The 15809-nt window shown below is 42.4% G+C and overlaps 1 protein-coding gene across 1 annotated transcript in view; it reads right to left on the reverse strand.

Annotated features, from left to right (window-relative positions):
• The window catches only part of CIITA (class II major histocompatibility complex transactivator), a 62049-nt gene that overhangs the window by 20069 nt on the left and 26171 nt on the right, over nt 1-15809 (reverse strand). Inside the window, exons 4-12 of the mRNA XM_026650807.2 lie at nt 15166-15312; nt 13441-13566; nt 10681-10740; nt 9498-9578; nt 8337-8396; nt 6560-6670; nt 4071-4217; nt 2785-2925; nt 2585-2644 (exon numbers count right to left, since the gene is read on the reverse strand). Coding sequence (XP_026506592.1) covers nt 2585-2644; nt 2785-2925; nt 4071-4217; nt 6560-6670; nt 8337-8396; nt 9498-9578; nt 10681-10740; nt 13441-13566; nt 15166-15312 — 933 coding nt within the window. The remainder of the gene's footprint in view (nt 1-2584; nt 2645-2784; nt 2926-4070; nt 4218-6559; nt 6671-8336; nt 8397-9497; nt 9579-10680; nt 10741-13440; nt 13567-15165; nt 15313-15809) is intronic.

Below are 15809 nucleotides of genomic sequence, written 5' to 3' on the forward strand. Positions count from 1 at the left end.
ACCCGCTGGATCGGTGGGCAGTGATCGATCCAGAGGGGATTGATTTATCGCATCTAGTCTAGATGCAATAAATCGACCCCCGAGCGCTCTCCCGTTGACTCCTGTACTCCAGCTCGGCAAGAGGCGCAAGCAGAGTCGACGGGGGAGCAGCAGCAGTTGACTCACCACAGTGAGGACACCGTGGTAAGTTGATCTAAGTACGTTGACTTCAGCTACGTTATTCACGTAGATGAAGTTGCGTAACTTAGATCGATTTCCCCCTCGCCCCCAGTGTAGACCAGGCCTCAGTGTCAGAAGTTCTGCCCAGAGGTCATGAATAGACACCTAGGACAAACTCAGATCCAACGGGAAGTGGTGTCTTCCTACAGGAGCCAACAGAGCTGTACCCCTCATATCAGTCTGAGTTTGCCAGTTACCAACTCAACTGCCAGATTCTTTCCTTTGACATCACCTGTAGGGCTTGTCTACACAAACATGTAGTTTGTTGCATACTGGGGTATGACTCTAACCTGCAGAAGCCTGCTGTGCACTAACTATCTGTGTGGGCCCTGCTGACATGCACAAACAGTTCGTTAATGTGAGTCATGTTAGTAATGTTAGTGAGTCCTACCATCGCTTCAGAGGGTAACTTCAATCTAAGTACCTTAACAAAGAGACAGATAAGGGGTTATTTGATCACAGTCTATAAGTACCTTCATGGAGAGCAGATATTTCATAACAGAGGGTTCTTCAATGTGGCAGACAAAGGTATAAAAAGACCCAATGGCTGGCAATTGAAGCTAGACAAATTCAGACTCGAAATAAGGCACAAATTAACAGTGAAGGTAATTAACCATGGGAACCACTTCTCTGTCACTGGCCATTTTGAAATTGAAACTGGATGTTTTTCTAAAAGATCTGCCCCAGTTCAAACAGGAATTAATTTAGGAAAGTCCTCTGGCCTGTATTATACAAGATGTCAGACTAAATGACCACAATGGTCATTTCTGGCCCTATCATCTATCAGTCTATGGAAAACTATACGAGGCTGCAGATCTTCTGTTGGGAGGCAGGAATTCTAGCTGCATCATCTGGACAGTGGGGTAAACTAGCGACTGTTCCTTGAGACTCTACAGAGTAGAAAGCCCACCAGCACTTTCTGGTGTAGCCTATTAATGGGCTTTGCTTTCCAGGAGACAAGGAACTATGGCAGCAGCACAAGGAAACACCTTAACTGCCCCGAGACATCAGAACCAACCTCAGCTAGCTCAATTTTCTGCAAGGGAATGGAGTTCACTGTTGAAGGGAGGTGTGGTGGCTGACTAGGAAAGGATAAAGCAGAAGATTAGGTAGTGAGTAGGAACTGAATGCAGGAATGGATTAAACACAATTATGGGGAAGGTTGGAAGGAAGCAGTGAGTGAATGGGAGGGGTTAAAGGACTGATCACGAGCAAATAAATAAAAATAAGAGAATGGAAAACCTAAGGGAGTCTATAGCCAGGCATATAGAGAAGCATTAAGTAGTAATAAGGCAAATAAGGCAAAAGTTAATAGCAAAATTGAGGGAAAGCAAATAAATAGTTGTCATGCTGCCTCCTTCTCTGCTCCTGGGTCAGCATGTTTTCCAGTTGGACTGTAAGCTCAAGGCAAGGACTCATCTTAGGATGGAAAATGCCTGATTTATTTTGATGTGCTGTGTAAATTAACAAAAATGAGTGGGTGCAATTGGTGAGCCCACAAAAATTTGTGTGTAACCTTTACAATTACTTCCACAGAAACCTGAAGGTATTTATGGATCCATCCACTGGGTCACCTTCAAAAATTTCACCTTCCTCTTAGGTGCTTTTAGCTGTATAAACAGCCACTAGGGGGCAACCACACCTACTGTAACTAAGCAGCAATAGCAGCAGTCAACAATGGAGATACCCTCTAGGCACCAAAGCCTGGAAGTAAACACACAACCAAAAACTTACAGCAGAGCTCCCTGGACTAACTAACAATGAGGGGAAAAATTTCTGAGAGCACACTGCTACTGCAGCTGGGAACTATTTACAGACTTTCTTTTGTTTATTATGAACCAATTTCTGTATCTGTTGTTTGACTTTTCAATCAGTCTTTGGAGAAAAACCTTTTAGTAAAAGAGGGCTGGCTTTTCTGTGTTGCTGCTGTTGTTTTTGTTGGACCATGTTAACTGCCAGTTAACGTACAGCCCAGTAAAGCAGTTAGTGAATAAAGCACCAACACAGTTTCTGATCTTGATGGTGATGGGATAAGCGTTAAAGCATGATTCTATAACCATTTTGGAAAGGTTAAAGTGCAGGACTTCGGGGGGTAATGCAAAGGATATGGCCACTTCTGGACACACACGACTCCATAGCTCTAACACTTGACTAAACAGACAGTTCTGCCTAGTGCCCTGGATTAGACTGAGCTGTTAGGGAAAGGACTGTCAGCAACATTAGCAAATGCAGGTAATTTGTTATAAGAAAAACGTGAGCAAAGTGTGCAGGAAAAACTGGTGTCTGTGTACAGAGAAACAATCTACTGTCTATGTTGTTACCCTTTCAGAGATACTGGGCAGAAGAAAAGCCATCCTGCACTTACCAGCCAGGGTTGTGGGGAAAACTGGTGATATCTGTAACGTTTCAGTGGGGGAGGAGGACACTAGAAATAAAAAAAGCAAGTTAATAGCTTTCTCTGTACAGCTACAAACAAATGTGATGAAGATCTATGGTGCTTTATTGGTAGAAATGATTTTACTTTCTGTCTCTGAAAAATGGCTGAAACACTACTGCATAACTCACCTGGATATATTATAATATTGGATGCACCATTCCCTACAGGCAAATTAATTATCTGCGGAGGAAGAACTGCAAAGCTGGATATCACTTGGATCCCTTTAGCACCAACAAGCAGACAGTCTGGGTTGGAATTTCCAGAAGACACTGGAATTAAGAGTAATAGAGTTACTCAATTTTTAAGTACCTCGATTCCTAATAGTGGGCTACAGCCCTTCCTGCTCTCAGTGGTGTTCTTTATGCACATTCTCAGCTGGAGCATTCAGAATGGCAAAAACCTATTGAAAATTCATAGGGTACTATAAAGATTAAAGAGTTCATTGCCAAAGGCCTCCCATAGAGAGACATACTATTTACAGTTTACATAAAATATTAAGGCTGATGGCGCTCTTGGTGTGGTTTGTAGCACTGCAGGTTAATGTGCATGAGGCTACTGTATGTAAATGAATACATTATGGAGTCTGAGATGCTGTGTTGCCCTCAAAGTGATTAGGAGACTCATGCATTATCACAGCCTTTCCATGTGATTACGCTCACACTGCTGCATGCACCGGCAGCAAGGAAGCATTACTCCTCCAGACAGAATCAGCCCAAGAGTGTGTTCTGATGATGCACTGCTTGTAACTTGATCACCGGTCACAGCTCTGCAGCAGGTAGAGCTTCTGTAGAGCTGGTGCTGTGTTAACTAATATCAGCTACCTAAAGTCAGGTTCTCAGTTGCCTCCAGACTCAAAGCTGTAACTCCAAACATTCCCTGGCTCATTAGATTTTGACAAATACAGCAGTTGTACAAATCACAGCAAAACTAACTGAGTCTACAAAGCCTTTCCCAGGGACGCTGGCAGAAAAACCAAAGTCAAAATGAATGATAGAAACCTGTTGAAGCACTGCTCTTACAGTGACCTTTAATTTTACTGACCACCATGGAATGAATTAACCAACCAGTTTCGGAGTGCTGCATTCAAGGGGATTTTCACACTCACTTTCCCTTTGACTGAGCAGAGGAAGAGTAGTTTCTAACTGAGGAGGAGGGTAAGGAGGAATCCCTGCCTCTCCATCCTGTGGCACATGCTATCAGCAAGGAATGAAGAGGAGCCAGTTTTACTGCCCCACACTGAGAGGTAACAGCCTCCCAGCAGCCCCTTGCAACTGTATGGGGTACAGAGAAGCCCCACCACCATGTCCTGATGTGAAGGAGATGGATGCATGCTACAGTGAAGGGTTTGGGTGAAGAGTTTCACGCTTTCTCTCTATTGTGTAGGGGTAGAAAGCTGTAGCTATACTGTACATACCGGGCATCACAACATTTTTTCCAGTCGGATGTATACTGGTAACAGAAAACTGCATGTGCAGGTGAGACAAAGAGGTGGAGTTAGCTGGAGAGCTGTTCAGAGGCACCGCTACAAAACTGCCATTCACTGTAGACCCGGGGGACTCCACTTTAAAAAGCAAACAGCGTTAAAGGATGTTAGTTTCTTACAAAAGTCAGACAGACCACAGAAGCTCTTGCAGCATAAGACACAAGTCATCTGCTAGTCATCAAATCAGCAAAGTGTTTTGAGCTGCCAAAAAACTGGTATCCAAACACTGAAGTGTACCGATGTGTTTAGCAGAACTTCCTGTAGCAGCCAGCTACTATGGCCGTAGGAATACAGTGTGTGTGTCGAAAAGTCTGCAGCATCTTCACTAGTTTAAAAGAACACGTTCAGTGTTCCTGGCCTGTCCTCCTCCTAAATAGCTTCAGGCATGTAAATATTCAGACTCAGTGTAAATTTATTACCAAATATGAGGTAATGAGCCAATACGAGAGCTTGTTGTGCTCAGTTTCCCAGACATGGTCCACTGCCTTATACGGTGCAGTACAAGACTGAGGAAGCTGCATACAATAAGGCCCCTCATCTTGGATCTCTGCCTAGGTCTTACTGGGGAAGTAAGGATGGCCGAACTTCCTTAGAAAAGTTTCACATAAACAATGACAAACTTTCTTTAGACAAATGAAACCACCTCTTATGCTTGCCTGATTATACAAACTTGATAACTTATAAGGGTTTGAAAAGGTGCTCTGTCCTGCATGCAGTATTTGGATCAGGACCTTTCTGTGCATGGTACATAGTAAACAGTTTGATAGTCTGTATTGCTATGTGCACCACTGACTCATTAAAGCAATCAGAGAAAGAGTTTTAAATGTAAGAAATATTTGTCCTTGTTTATTTTGAAATAATCTGCTAATGACACAGATACAATACAGTAACTCCTCACTTAAAATCGTCAGGATTAAGGTTGTTTCGTTGTTACATTGCTGGGAACGTGCTCATTTAAGGTTATGCAATGCTCCCTTAACATTGTTTGGCAGCTGCCTGCTTTGTCCACTGCTTGCAGGAAGAGCAGCCCCTTGGAGCTAGCTGGGGGGTGGGAGGGCTTGGAACCAGGGTAGACCAGCAGCCCCCCCCCTCAGCTCCTCGCTCCCCTAAGTTCCCTGTGCGGCAGCTGCCCAGCAGGCTATCATTTGCCGGGCAGTTCAGCTGTCCCTCCCCTCACTGCCGTGTGCTGCTCCTGCCATCTGCCTTGGAGCTGCTCCTGGGAGCCTCCTGCTTGCTGTGCGGGAGGGGGAGGGGGGGCGAGATGGGGGCTAATGTCAGGGTGTCCCCCTCCCCCCTGCTCCTGCCCCCCGCTTACCCCATCCATAGAGCAGGGGGAGAGACAACAGAGCTCAGGAGGGAGAGAGCTTGCTGGCCGCAGCTGCTCTCTCAACTTCCTGATATATTTAAAAAGGCAATGTACTCAAAGTGGGGTCAGCGTACTTAAAGGGACAATGCGTCTCTCTCTCTCTCTCTCTCTCTCTCTCTCACACACAGGGTGTGTGTCTCTGTCTCTGTCTGCCATGCTGTCTCCCCTCCATGCTGCCTTGTAGAGTGTGAGGCTACATTAACAATGTGTTAACCCTTGAGGGCTCAGCTGAGTGCTAGTTCATTATTTAGCAGTAAGGCATTCCCTGGGGAATATCCCACCCTCTTCCAACTCTGACTCCACCACCTCAACCAAGCTTCACAATCATCATTGATGCATACAGTATTAAATTGTTTGTTTAAAACATATGCTGTGTATATATAAAAATAAAACATAGTTTTTTGTCTGGTGAAAAAAATTTCCCTGGAACCTAACTCCCCCTATTTACATTAATTCTTATGAGAAAATTAGATTCACTTAACATTATTTCGCTTAAAGTTGCATTTTTCAGGAACATAACTACAACATTAAGCAAGCACTTACTGTACTGTACATTTTGGTTTTGCTGATCCCAACACTTCCAGTATGTTTGGGCAAGTCTTTAGTTCATGGTGAGGGTACCAATACATTAGGATTTCCTTTGTAGTAATCTCAGCCGTAAATACACCTCTACCTCAATATAACGCTGTCCTCGGGAGCCAAAAAATCTTACTGTGTTATAGGTGAAACCGCGTTATATCGAACTTGCTTTGATCCGCTGGAGTGCGCAGTCCCCCCTCCCCCGGAGCACTACTTTACCACGTTATATCAGAATTCGTGTTATATCGGGTCGCGTTATATCGGGGTAGAGGTGTAATAAATATATAAATAATAAGTAATAGCAATAGGTGTTCCTATTTTATTTAGAACTTGGGAAAATATAACCCTCTCGTTCATTGCTGGCATATATATTGAATTTTCAAAGGACTGGTATGTTTGGCTTTCCAGGGTTACTCAGTTACTCTCACTTTATCAAATGCAAAATGAAGTTACGAGGCATTTTCAAAGTGCTCACCTCTTTTCTGGCAACTAGCTCTTACATCCCCAACAGCTCTGCTGCCTTCTGTACATACTCGTTCCTTCACCCTCGTTGCTGCATGTGTTAAGATGGAGACAGTGACACTATCTGAGCAACCTCCATAAATGCCACAAAACTATGTCCTACTTTGCAAAATGTAAGTATTAGCTCTACAACTGTGCCTCAGATTGCACACTACTGCACAGGCTGTGAGCTCTCTGGACCCAGGGCCATCTTTTCATTATGTGCATCTATAATGTTTAGCACCCCCATCCTCGACGGAGATTGATTGTGAGCATTACTGAAATACAAATACATCCTTAGAAATGCATGATATAAAAAAGAAATTGCGTGGGTGGTTTAAAGTCAATACTGTGGGTTAATCCGCAGGCAATTTTAACATGATCTTGGAGCTTCAGTACAGATAGGGAATGTGCTACCTGAATAAACCACAAATAGCAGGCAGCAATTCACCACGGGCTTTATTTAGTTTTTCAGTCTATCAAGTGCATTTTCCACATTAGGGGTGGCACAATACCCTAGCTTTGTTCACAAAACTCCAATTGACACTGTGATGGGCTACCTTGTGTGTGGCTGGCCCTTCTGAGACCCTTTCCCAGTCTGAGTGCATCCCTTTCAAGTGCCAGGCCCATGCTTCCTGGGGTGGGGATCCTGCAATCCTACCACTCTCTGACTGGGCTTCTGGGTTGCACCCCCAGGCCTGCTGCGATATTTAGCAAACCCTGGAGGCTTGGTACCTGCAAGAGTTTCCCTTTGGGAGTCTGTGGGCATTGACAGTTTGCAGTGACACAGAAGCAGCTTCTTCAAAACAAGGTGTAGTTTATTTGCAAAAGGGCTCACAGCAATGGATTTTAAACCAAGCGACTTACCTACACCTGGCCATCCACACAAGCTCCTAGATAGACAGGTCTTAGCCTTGGTGTCTCCCATTCTCTTGGGGACCAAGTTACAACCTGCTTTCTGTAGATCCTGCCTTGGATCAGTCTGTGTTAGCCTAAAGCAACCAGTAACTCCACCCACCACTCCACAGCTGCAGGGCTGATCTTTTAAGTAATCTGTGTCTTCTGACCTCCAGGTTCTCTGCCTTGGCAGAAGAGCTGAGTAACCAGGATTGAGTGAGGAGTTGCCTCTTCGCAGCTAATAACCTGACTATTTTTGTGTTTGTTAGGATGTTCCTTATCTGAATGGCCCTTTCTGCTTGGTTCCTCCCCTTCTGATCCAAGTCCAGAACAAGTAATACATCAAACACACATATGCACAATACTCATAAGAAATAACACAGATATTTCACAGTTTTCCACAGTACCACAGTACTTCCCTCTGCTAGATGGAATCAGAAATGCTTGACTGTGCCTCGTAGGCTTTCTATTGCTAATTGCTAATTGCTGTTTCACTCAAACAGTGGAGGCCTGTGCTTTTGGAACAGCAGGATCCAAGTTTTGCCCTGCCATGAGGCATTTCCAAGGTGTGCAGTATTATGACCACTGATATATCTAGGTGGCCATAGGTTTGTTACAATAACAATTAGATTTGGGTGTATGGATTAAGGGCAGAATATGACCATAACCCAACCTGTGCTATTCTTTAGCATTAAGCCAGAGAAACCCACTGTAATGATACGTCACCTTATTAGTGTATCCAACCTTTCCCACGTATGCAGGAGTTACAGTACTTTTGTTTAATACCTCAATAGTGTTATGGACATCAGAACAACAGAGAAGGTACACTCAAAATCCTTCAGCCAATAACTCACCCGTTCTCCTGCTTTTGGGCTTGGAAGCATCAGAGTAACTCTCTGCAGGGCTCACGAATGCTAAAAATAAGAAAGTTTATAATCCGTGATGTAGGTTGAATCTAGTTTGATAATTCAAGGTTTCTGTTAGTGGAGCCTAATTTATGCATGTTAAATAAGATGGGAAGTTAGCAGAGGCATAACCAGAGTTTTGTGCATGCTATAGCCAACCACCTGTGGCAGACTAGAAATTCTGGTCCCTTAGAATATGGGCTATCTACTTACGCTTAACAATCTTTTCCACCTTGCATGTAGCTGGGATGCTCAGAGTACCTTCCCCAGACCTGAAGAGGAGGAGCTCTGTGTGGCTCGAATGCTTGTCTCTCTCACCAACAGAAGCTGATCCAATAAAAGATATTACCTCACTTGCCTTGTCTCCCTCGAAATTCTGAGGCAGCTTCAAATTACCTCAGAAGTGGAGGTTTTTAGCATATTAAATATGAAAGTGAGTAGCCTGGGTTATTTTACTCTGACCCTACATTTTTGAATAGGGCGCAGATTTTTGTATCAATAACCCTGAGTGATTGGTTGATTGGTTTGTTTGTTTTTTAGTAAAAAAGGAATAATGCAGTTGATACTTACTAAGCTAGAATTAATCGAAAGCAAAATTAAAACATTGCCACATTGCTGCAAAGCAAAGCTAGGAGTTATAAAAGCTAAAAACATGCTCACAGTGCCACGTTACATGCCAACAAATCACTGAAAATATCAGAGTAAAATAAGGAGCATCTTTTAATTGATTCTAATGCACATCAGAGGAAGAGTGGACATAGGGTGACCAGACAGCAAGGGTGAAAAGTCAGGACAGGGGGTGGAGAGTAATAGGAGTCTATATAAGAAAAAGACCCAAAAATCGGGACAGTCCCTATAAAATCAGGACATCTGGTCACCCTAAGTGGACAAGTCACCACTGGTTTAAGTGGGCACGGCTCCACTGGATTCAGAAGAGTTGCAGCTACTTATGCTAATGAAGAATTTGGCATGAGAGGGGCACCAGTGTTCCTTTAAAAACAAATGTCCCTGCCATGCAGGTAGTTTATGGTTGCATGGAAGGAGCTTTAAATCACTCCAGGTCCCTAGGTGAATTGCTCCTGGCAATGCCACAAATGCTGTTTCACTTACATCGTTTCTGACATTTTTGCTTCTTCATCTCTGTAAAACCCTCTGTAGTTTCATTGGACGTTTCATCCAAAATGAGTTTTCCTGTTAAACAAAAACAACTTACTGCCAAATCTGAATTAATAGGATCCCAAAGGATACTGCAAAGTTAAAAACTAATTTCAAGCACCAAATGCATAGTGTCCTGAAATCAGGATAAATTCTGTAAATAAGAGATTGGGAGTGTATGTGTACAGTAAAGGGTACTCCAAATCTGCAAAGGATGCAACATCCACAGAAATCGGATTTGGTCACCTTGGTGAACTTCCACAGTGCAGAAGATCATCACACACCAAGGAATCTAATTGTTAAATTTAAGTGCTTCAGAATGGTCTAGTGACTAACAGAGGAGACTAGAAATCACAACTATTGGGTTCTCCCTTCAGCTGAACCACAGACTTGCCATGTGACCACAGGCCAGTCATTTAATCTGTGCCTCAGTTTTATATCCCAAAGAATTAGTTCCATTTTAAAACACATCAAGGAGTCATAAAGATCTTTTCAGTGAAATCATTTGTGTTATCAGAACTGACATGTTGCCAGGTTCATTCTTTAATTTAAACTACAAATACTTCAGTCCAACCATTGGCCCAATCTTGTTTCCACTGATGTCAACAAGAATTTTGCCATTAACTAATAAGAGCAAAATCCAAGCCAAAAATGCACCAAAGCGGGATAAAAATAAGTCATGCAACTTTTTAAAAGTGTTAATAGGAAGCAAGTAAATATTGTCCCAATCATTTGGCTGCTGCTCCACACTACCATGGATGGACCAAAAGTCTGATAACCAGGATTCTACTCTTGGCTCTGCCACTGATTTAGACTCATAGACTTAACAACCAGAAGGGACTATCATAATCATCTCATGATACCTCCAGAAACTTATCAAGCTCAATCTTGAAGCCAGATAGGTTTTTTGCCCCCACTGCTCCACTTGGAAGGCTGTTCTATAACTTTACTCCTCTGATGGTTAGAAATCTTTGTCTAATTTCCAGCCAAAACTTATTGATGGCCAGTTTATATCCATTTGTTCTGTGTCAACATTGGCACTTAACTTAAATAACTCTCCCTCCGTGGTATTTATCTCTCTGATGTATTTATAGAGAGCAATCATATCTAAACTTTGCCCCATGTGTTAAGACCTTACCAAAAATGTCTTCCATCTGTCTCTCCTGCTGATCTTTGAGCACATATTCTGCTAATCCAGCTAACAAGAAGGGGAAAAAAGAGCACAATGGTATGGTAAATGACACAATTAAGAACAAATTATTGTAGATTATTCTCATGTACAAAAGTCCAAGGTCTGAAAGGAGAGTAAGAAATGTACATTAGTTTTATTTATTAAATAAATGTAGTGTTTGGGAAGTGCAGGGCGCTAGAAATAGGAAGTTAACACAGGAAGTGTTGATCAGGAAAGTATCATGAATGGAGTTTTTTTTCTCCTTGCCAACCAAAACATATCCAGCAGTTAAGGGTGACCATTTTGCTCATGAGATGTACAACTGATTAAAATAACACTAGCTAGTATAATGTGTGTGCGCATGTGTGTGGGGTGTATAGACACCTCTTTTATTTCATAGAAGGACTGTTATTTAGTGTTGCTTAAAGCAATTTTCACTCCTGTGATTGGGAAGAAGTCACCTAAGAGTCAAGCAAAAGGATTTCACATGTACGTGTTAATAAAACTCAAACTGGAAAGACCCATTACTACTTTAGAAAAGCAGTAAGTTAGGGTTCCCAGCCATACACTCTATGGGTCTGGTCCTACAGCTCTTATTCATACCAGTAAGCTTCACTCATATGAGTGACTACTCACTTCAGTGGTTCAGGTCCTATGGGATCAATTCGGCTCTTAGCAAGTCAATGGAAAACTCTTATTGCTTTCATTGAGAGCAGGAAATGGTCCTAATTACTTATATTTATTGAGACAGTTAATAATCATACATATATTCACATTACAATATATGTATCTAGCATCAATAATACAAAAAGCGTGGGACACAGAATTGCCACTTTGATGTGGCACATCTTATGAACAGTGACGGTTAAACTAATTTATACTTTTTATATTTAAGAAATATAGCAATTTTAGGTGATCTAGGTGTTTTGAATATTTTTAGGGGGGGTATCAGGGTGGGCTTTATTGAAAAACATTAGATCTTAATCATGTAATTGTTAAAATACTAACTATATTGAACAAAATGAGACTGAAGTTAGGCATTACTAATTTACTGTGATCAAATTATAACTTGTAAGGAACCAGTATAGAGAGCAAGGAAAAAATAACAGTATTCATAGCTGATGTGCCACTTCCCCCCTATGATAATCAGGGTCCAGACACCCCAAACACAGAACAGAAAGTTTAACTCCCCCGCCCCCCCAAAAAGAGAGGTTAAATCAATGGATTGCATGCTGTATTATTGTACTATATACATATATTAAGTAAAGTCTTTTGTGAAAACTTGTAATGTTCTGAATTTGATGGTCAAGATATGTATACAGACTGTGGTTATGAATCTGCTCAACCTCACCTCACAGCAGGGTGGTGAAGCAGTCAAGCAGGGTCACCTTCCAAGCCAGTTGTTTACAATGAAACCAGCTTCAAGTACTCACCCCATTTTCCAGCCCAAGAAAAGACTATGGTGGACCATTAAAGTTAATGGGAAGACAATGAGACTTCCCAGCTATCAAGTGAAGAGGGAATTGCTCCCTTTCTGAATGATCATTACTCACCATGCTAGGGGATGGGGGGAGGAAAAGAAGCCATTTAAAAAGGAGGCTTGAAACTGAATTTTTCACCTGGAATCTGAGGGGGAGTCTCTAAGCAGGAAACTGCAAAATGCTGGATCCCTGCTTAGCTAGGGGGTTTGCTAGGAAACTGTTCAAAATCAGGGTGGCTTGTCAGCCTAGGCAAGTGAGGCACAGCCAATCAAGAATTCCCACAAGCTACAGAATACATTTTGTATAGTCTTTTTTATTTAATAAATAAATATATACAGATTTAAGGATAAATTGTGAGTTGATTTAAACGTCAAAATTCCCTCTCTCTGGTAGTGAAGCCAGAGAGTTTGCAGAACATGGTGCTGCGTGAGGCTCAAATCCTGGTATAGCTAATTGTGCCTCATTAAACTGACTTGTTGCTGGGGCAATTTACCACGCTCAGGTGTCACTTTATAAGGGTGTTGTTGTGGAAACTACTGCTTAGTGAGGCCACAGCAAGATTCTAGCAGCTAAATCCTGGCTGCAGGGGTTTTGCAGGGAGCAGAGATGGGACCTGCACCCTATGCCTCCCAGCCCTCTCCCATATGGGGCAGGCCCTATACGTGTGCACAAGGAGCCAACAGGGACAGCCCCAGCTCCATCTGCTGCTCCTTCACTGTAAATAAGATAAGCTGATTTAATGGCAATAGGGTAACTGGTATTAGAAAAGGGATTTTTATCTAATATGGAAGTGTAAAGCCTGAGGTTGCGTCTTTGTGTTTATTTTCTGTGACCTATATGCATTCTCTCTCTCTTACTAGCTCATCTTTGAGTCTGTGGTTTTTCTATTAAATAAACTGCCTGTTTATTTTTACCCCAAGCAGATCTCTGTTGCTCAGCCCGTGTGGAGCATGGGTGCCAGAGTGAGCTGATCACTGGGGGGGGCTGGTTTCATGTGTCTGGTAGGTAAGAATTTAGGAAAGATGGATTTGGGGTGATTTGGGACTGGAAGGGCTGTTGGTGTCCCCCTGCAAGGAGTAACTAGGCTGACGGAAACCAAGATTTTTTGCTTATGGCCAGGCTGCTGGTGTCAGGGGTCTGAAATAAAGTGGCACAGCATAAAGGCACTCAAGATTCTACAGGGCAGAACCCCTTACTGGACTAATTATCTCCAAAACAACCCCCCCCCCCAAAAAAAATCTCATACCTATTCTAGAATAAGCTTCCCCTGTATTTGAAAAGAGAGATTCTTCCACACTTTCATTGCTTTCCATTGTATAAAAGACATCCAAATTGCTGAACTGATCATAGTTGATGGTATCAATTTCAGGGTCTAGAATAAAAAAAAAGTTATAATTAGGTCAGTGAATGCCTTGGCCAGGGTAAAGAAACTCAGGGGGCAGGACAAGTCAAAAAGTCAGAATTATTAATTCTCTCTCAAGCATTCATTCTGTGGTGGTTTTGTGATAGATGCTGGTTCACTAGGAACTGACTCAAGGCCAACTCCTTGCACAGGAACGGAAACCACATCGGGCTAACAAATCTAAGTAAACTGCTTAAAATTTGGGCCTGATTTTCTGCTCACACTGGTGACAATCAGGAGTAAAGTAATTGATTAAGTCAGTGATGCTGATCAAGACAACCAAATCTTTAACTCATCCTGCTTTCAGACTTTGCTTGCATAAGCAAGGCCTCATCTGCACAGACAAATTCCTGCAGGCGTCAGTCATAGTTGGGAGTTCAGAGGGCAAATGTGGGCCCCTGATCTCAGACCAGCAATAATTAAGCATGAGATGACTCAGATTCTGAAGTCTGATTCTCCACTGCTTTGTACCATTCTGACTTGGTAACATGCTACACTCACATAAAGTGACTACAAAGGTGAAGGCAGGGTAGAATCATGCTCCCCTCTGCTAAGAGCTGGGACTTTCTGTACATTTTTTAAAAAGCTATTTAGCTACTGTCTAAGTACAAGGCACTGAATCAATTTATAGTAAATGGTGTTTAAAAGAACACCCATGGGGTCTGAAGGCCTTTGTCCGGTCTCAACATTCAATATACATTGGGTCTCATAGATACTAAGACACCAAATTAACAGAGCTACAGATGATCCGATCCCCTCCCCTCGCAGAGAAACCCAGAGGAGGAGTACAGTGAGGGCAGGAAACTGCATGAGGTCAACAAGTATGTAGCCCACCAGCCTACTACTGCAGATTTACCACTGCAATCACAATGACATCCTCAGGTAGGATTGGGTTTGAGGGTCAGGGAATGGACAGGAAACAGCCTCCAACCCAGTTGTCCTGGGAATTGGGAAGGGAACCCCCAGATGCATAGAGAGATGGCCTCCTCCCAACCTTGTTTAAGAAATCATGCTGCAACTGGCCAAATCCCCCACAGCTGCTAGTACATTGGTCATCTACCTCAAGATTTAAGGTCAAATCCTGGATCACCAGAGGAAATTAATTTGCTGGTTTCATTTGTGGTGGTCTGTCCTCACTCAGTCTGGCTCAGCTAAAGTCTCTGTTTAGTAAAGACACCAGCCTGAAATTGCAGAGGGGTTGCCAGTTGCCAGCTTGACCAGGACAGGGCATAGGGAAGCTTTTACTTAACATTTAATTATGCTGTATGAGATGAATGCCAAAGGTATTAGGTGCTCATTATGAGCAACATGTAAAGAAGTGTGTTATAAACTACAAGGTGAACAGACAGAGTTGTAACTCAGGTACACAAATTTAACCCAGGATAGTATCTGGAACCAACTACTGTATCTGGATGTGGATACCCCATTATTTAGAGTCATCACATCAGAATTCCATATCTACATTTAGATTAGCTCCATCACAATAAAGTGCCCTTGTCAAGTAATGGCATCTTCTACTTTCATCCAACGACCTGGCTAACCAGCAGGACAATTCATTGCATTACTAACCTGTTGAAAGTTCACTTTCTTCATCTTCATCAGATAACCTTGTATCCAAGAGGCTGTATAGATGCAATGGATCAATATTGCTGTGCAGCAAATCAAGAAAGCTATTTTCAGTCAAAACTGCTGAATCCATGGTTTGTCTTTTGCTAGCTGTAATCAAAGCACAAAATGATGAACAGAATAAAGTAAAGGATGTTTATCAATAGTTTATAACTTTTATAATTTGTCATGGCATCCACCATCAAATCTACTCTAAAGCAGGCAGTGCTGAAATCTGTCAAACAGAATGCTGCTTATTCAAACAAGGATATTGTAGCAGTCTGTTTATATTTCACTTTCAAAAGCCAAATCCTAAAGGCACTGAACGTCTGCTACTTCTTCTGACTTCAAACATTGAGATATTAAGATGGAAGGCACTATAGAACTGCTGCTCTGCTCCAGCCATGTGGGTATTGTGGGACTACAGGTTAACTCTTCAAGAGCATACGATAGGTGTAACACATAAAACACATTAAGATTTTGCACAGGGTTCTAAAACACCATAGCTTTTTCTTTAAAAGAACGAGAAATGCAGACCTCTGCAACAACAATAAACCCAGCACAAATTTCTCTGCCTCAGATTACCACCACTCTGGAGCATTCTTTGG

This window comes from Terrapene carolina, unplaced genomic scaffold (assembly GCF_002925995.2).
Source record: "Terrapene carolina triunguis isolate 2854851 unplaced genomic scaffold, T_m_triunguis-2.0 Scaffold93, whole genome shotgun sequence".
NCBI classification, from domain to species: domain Eukaryota; kingdom Metazoa; phylum Chordata; order Testudines; family Emydidae; genus Terrapene; species Terrapene triunguis.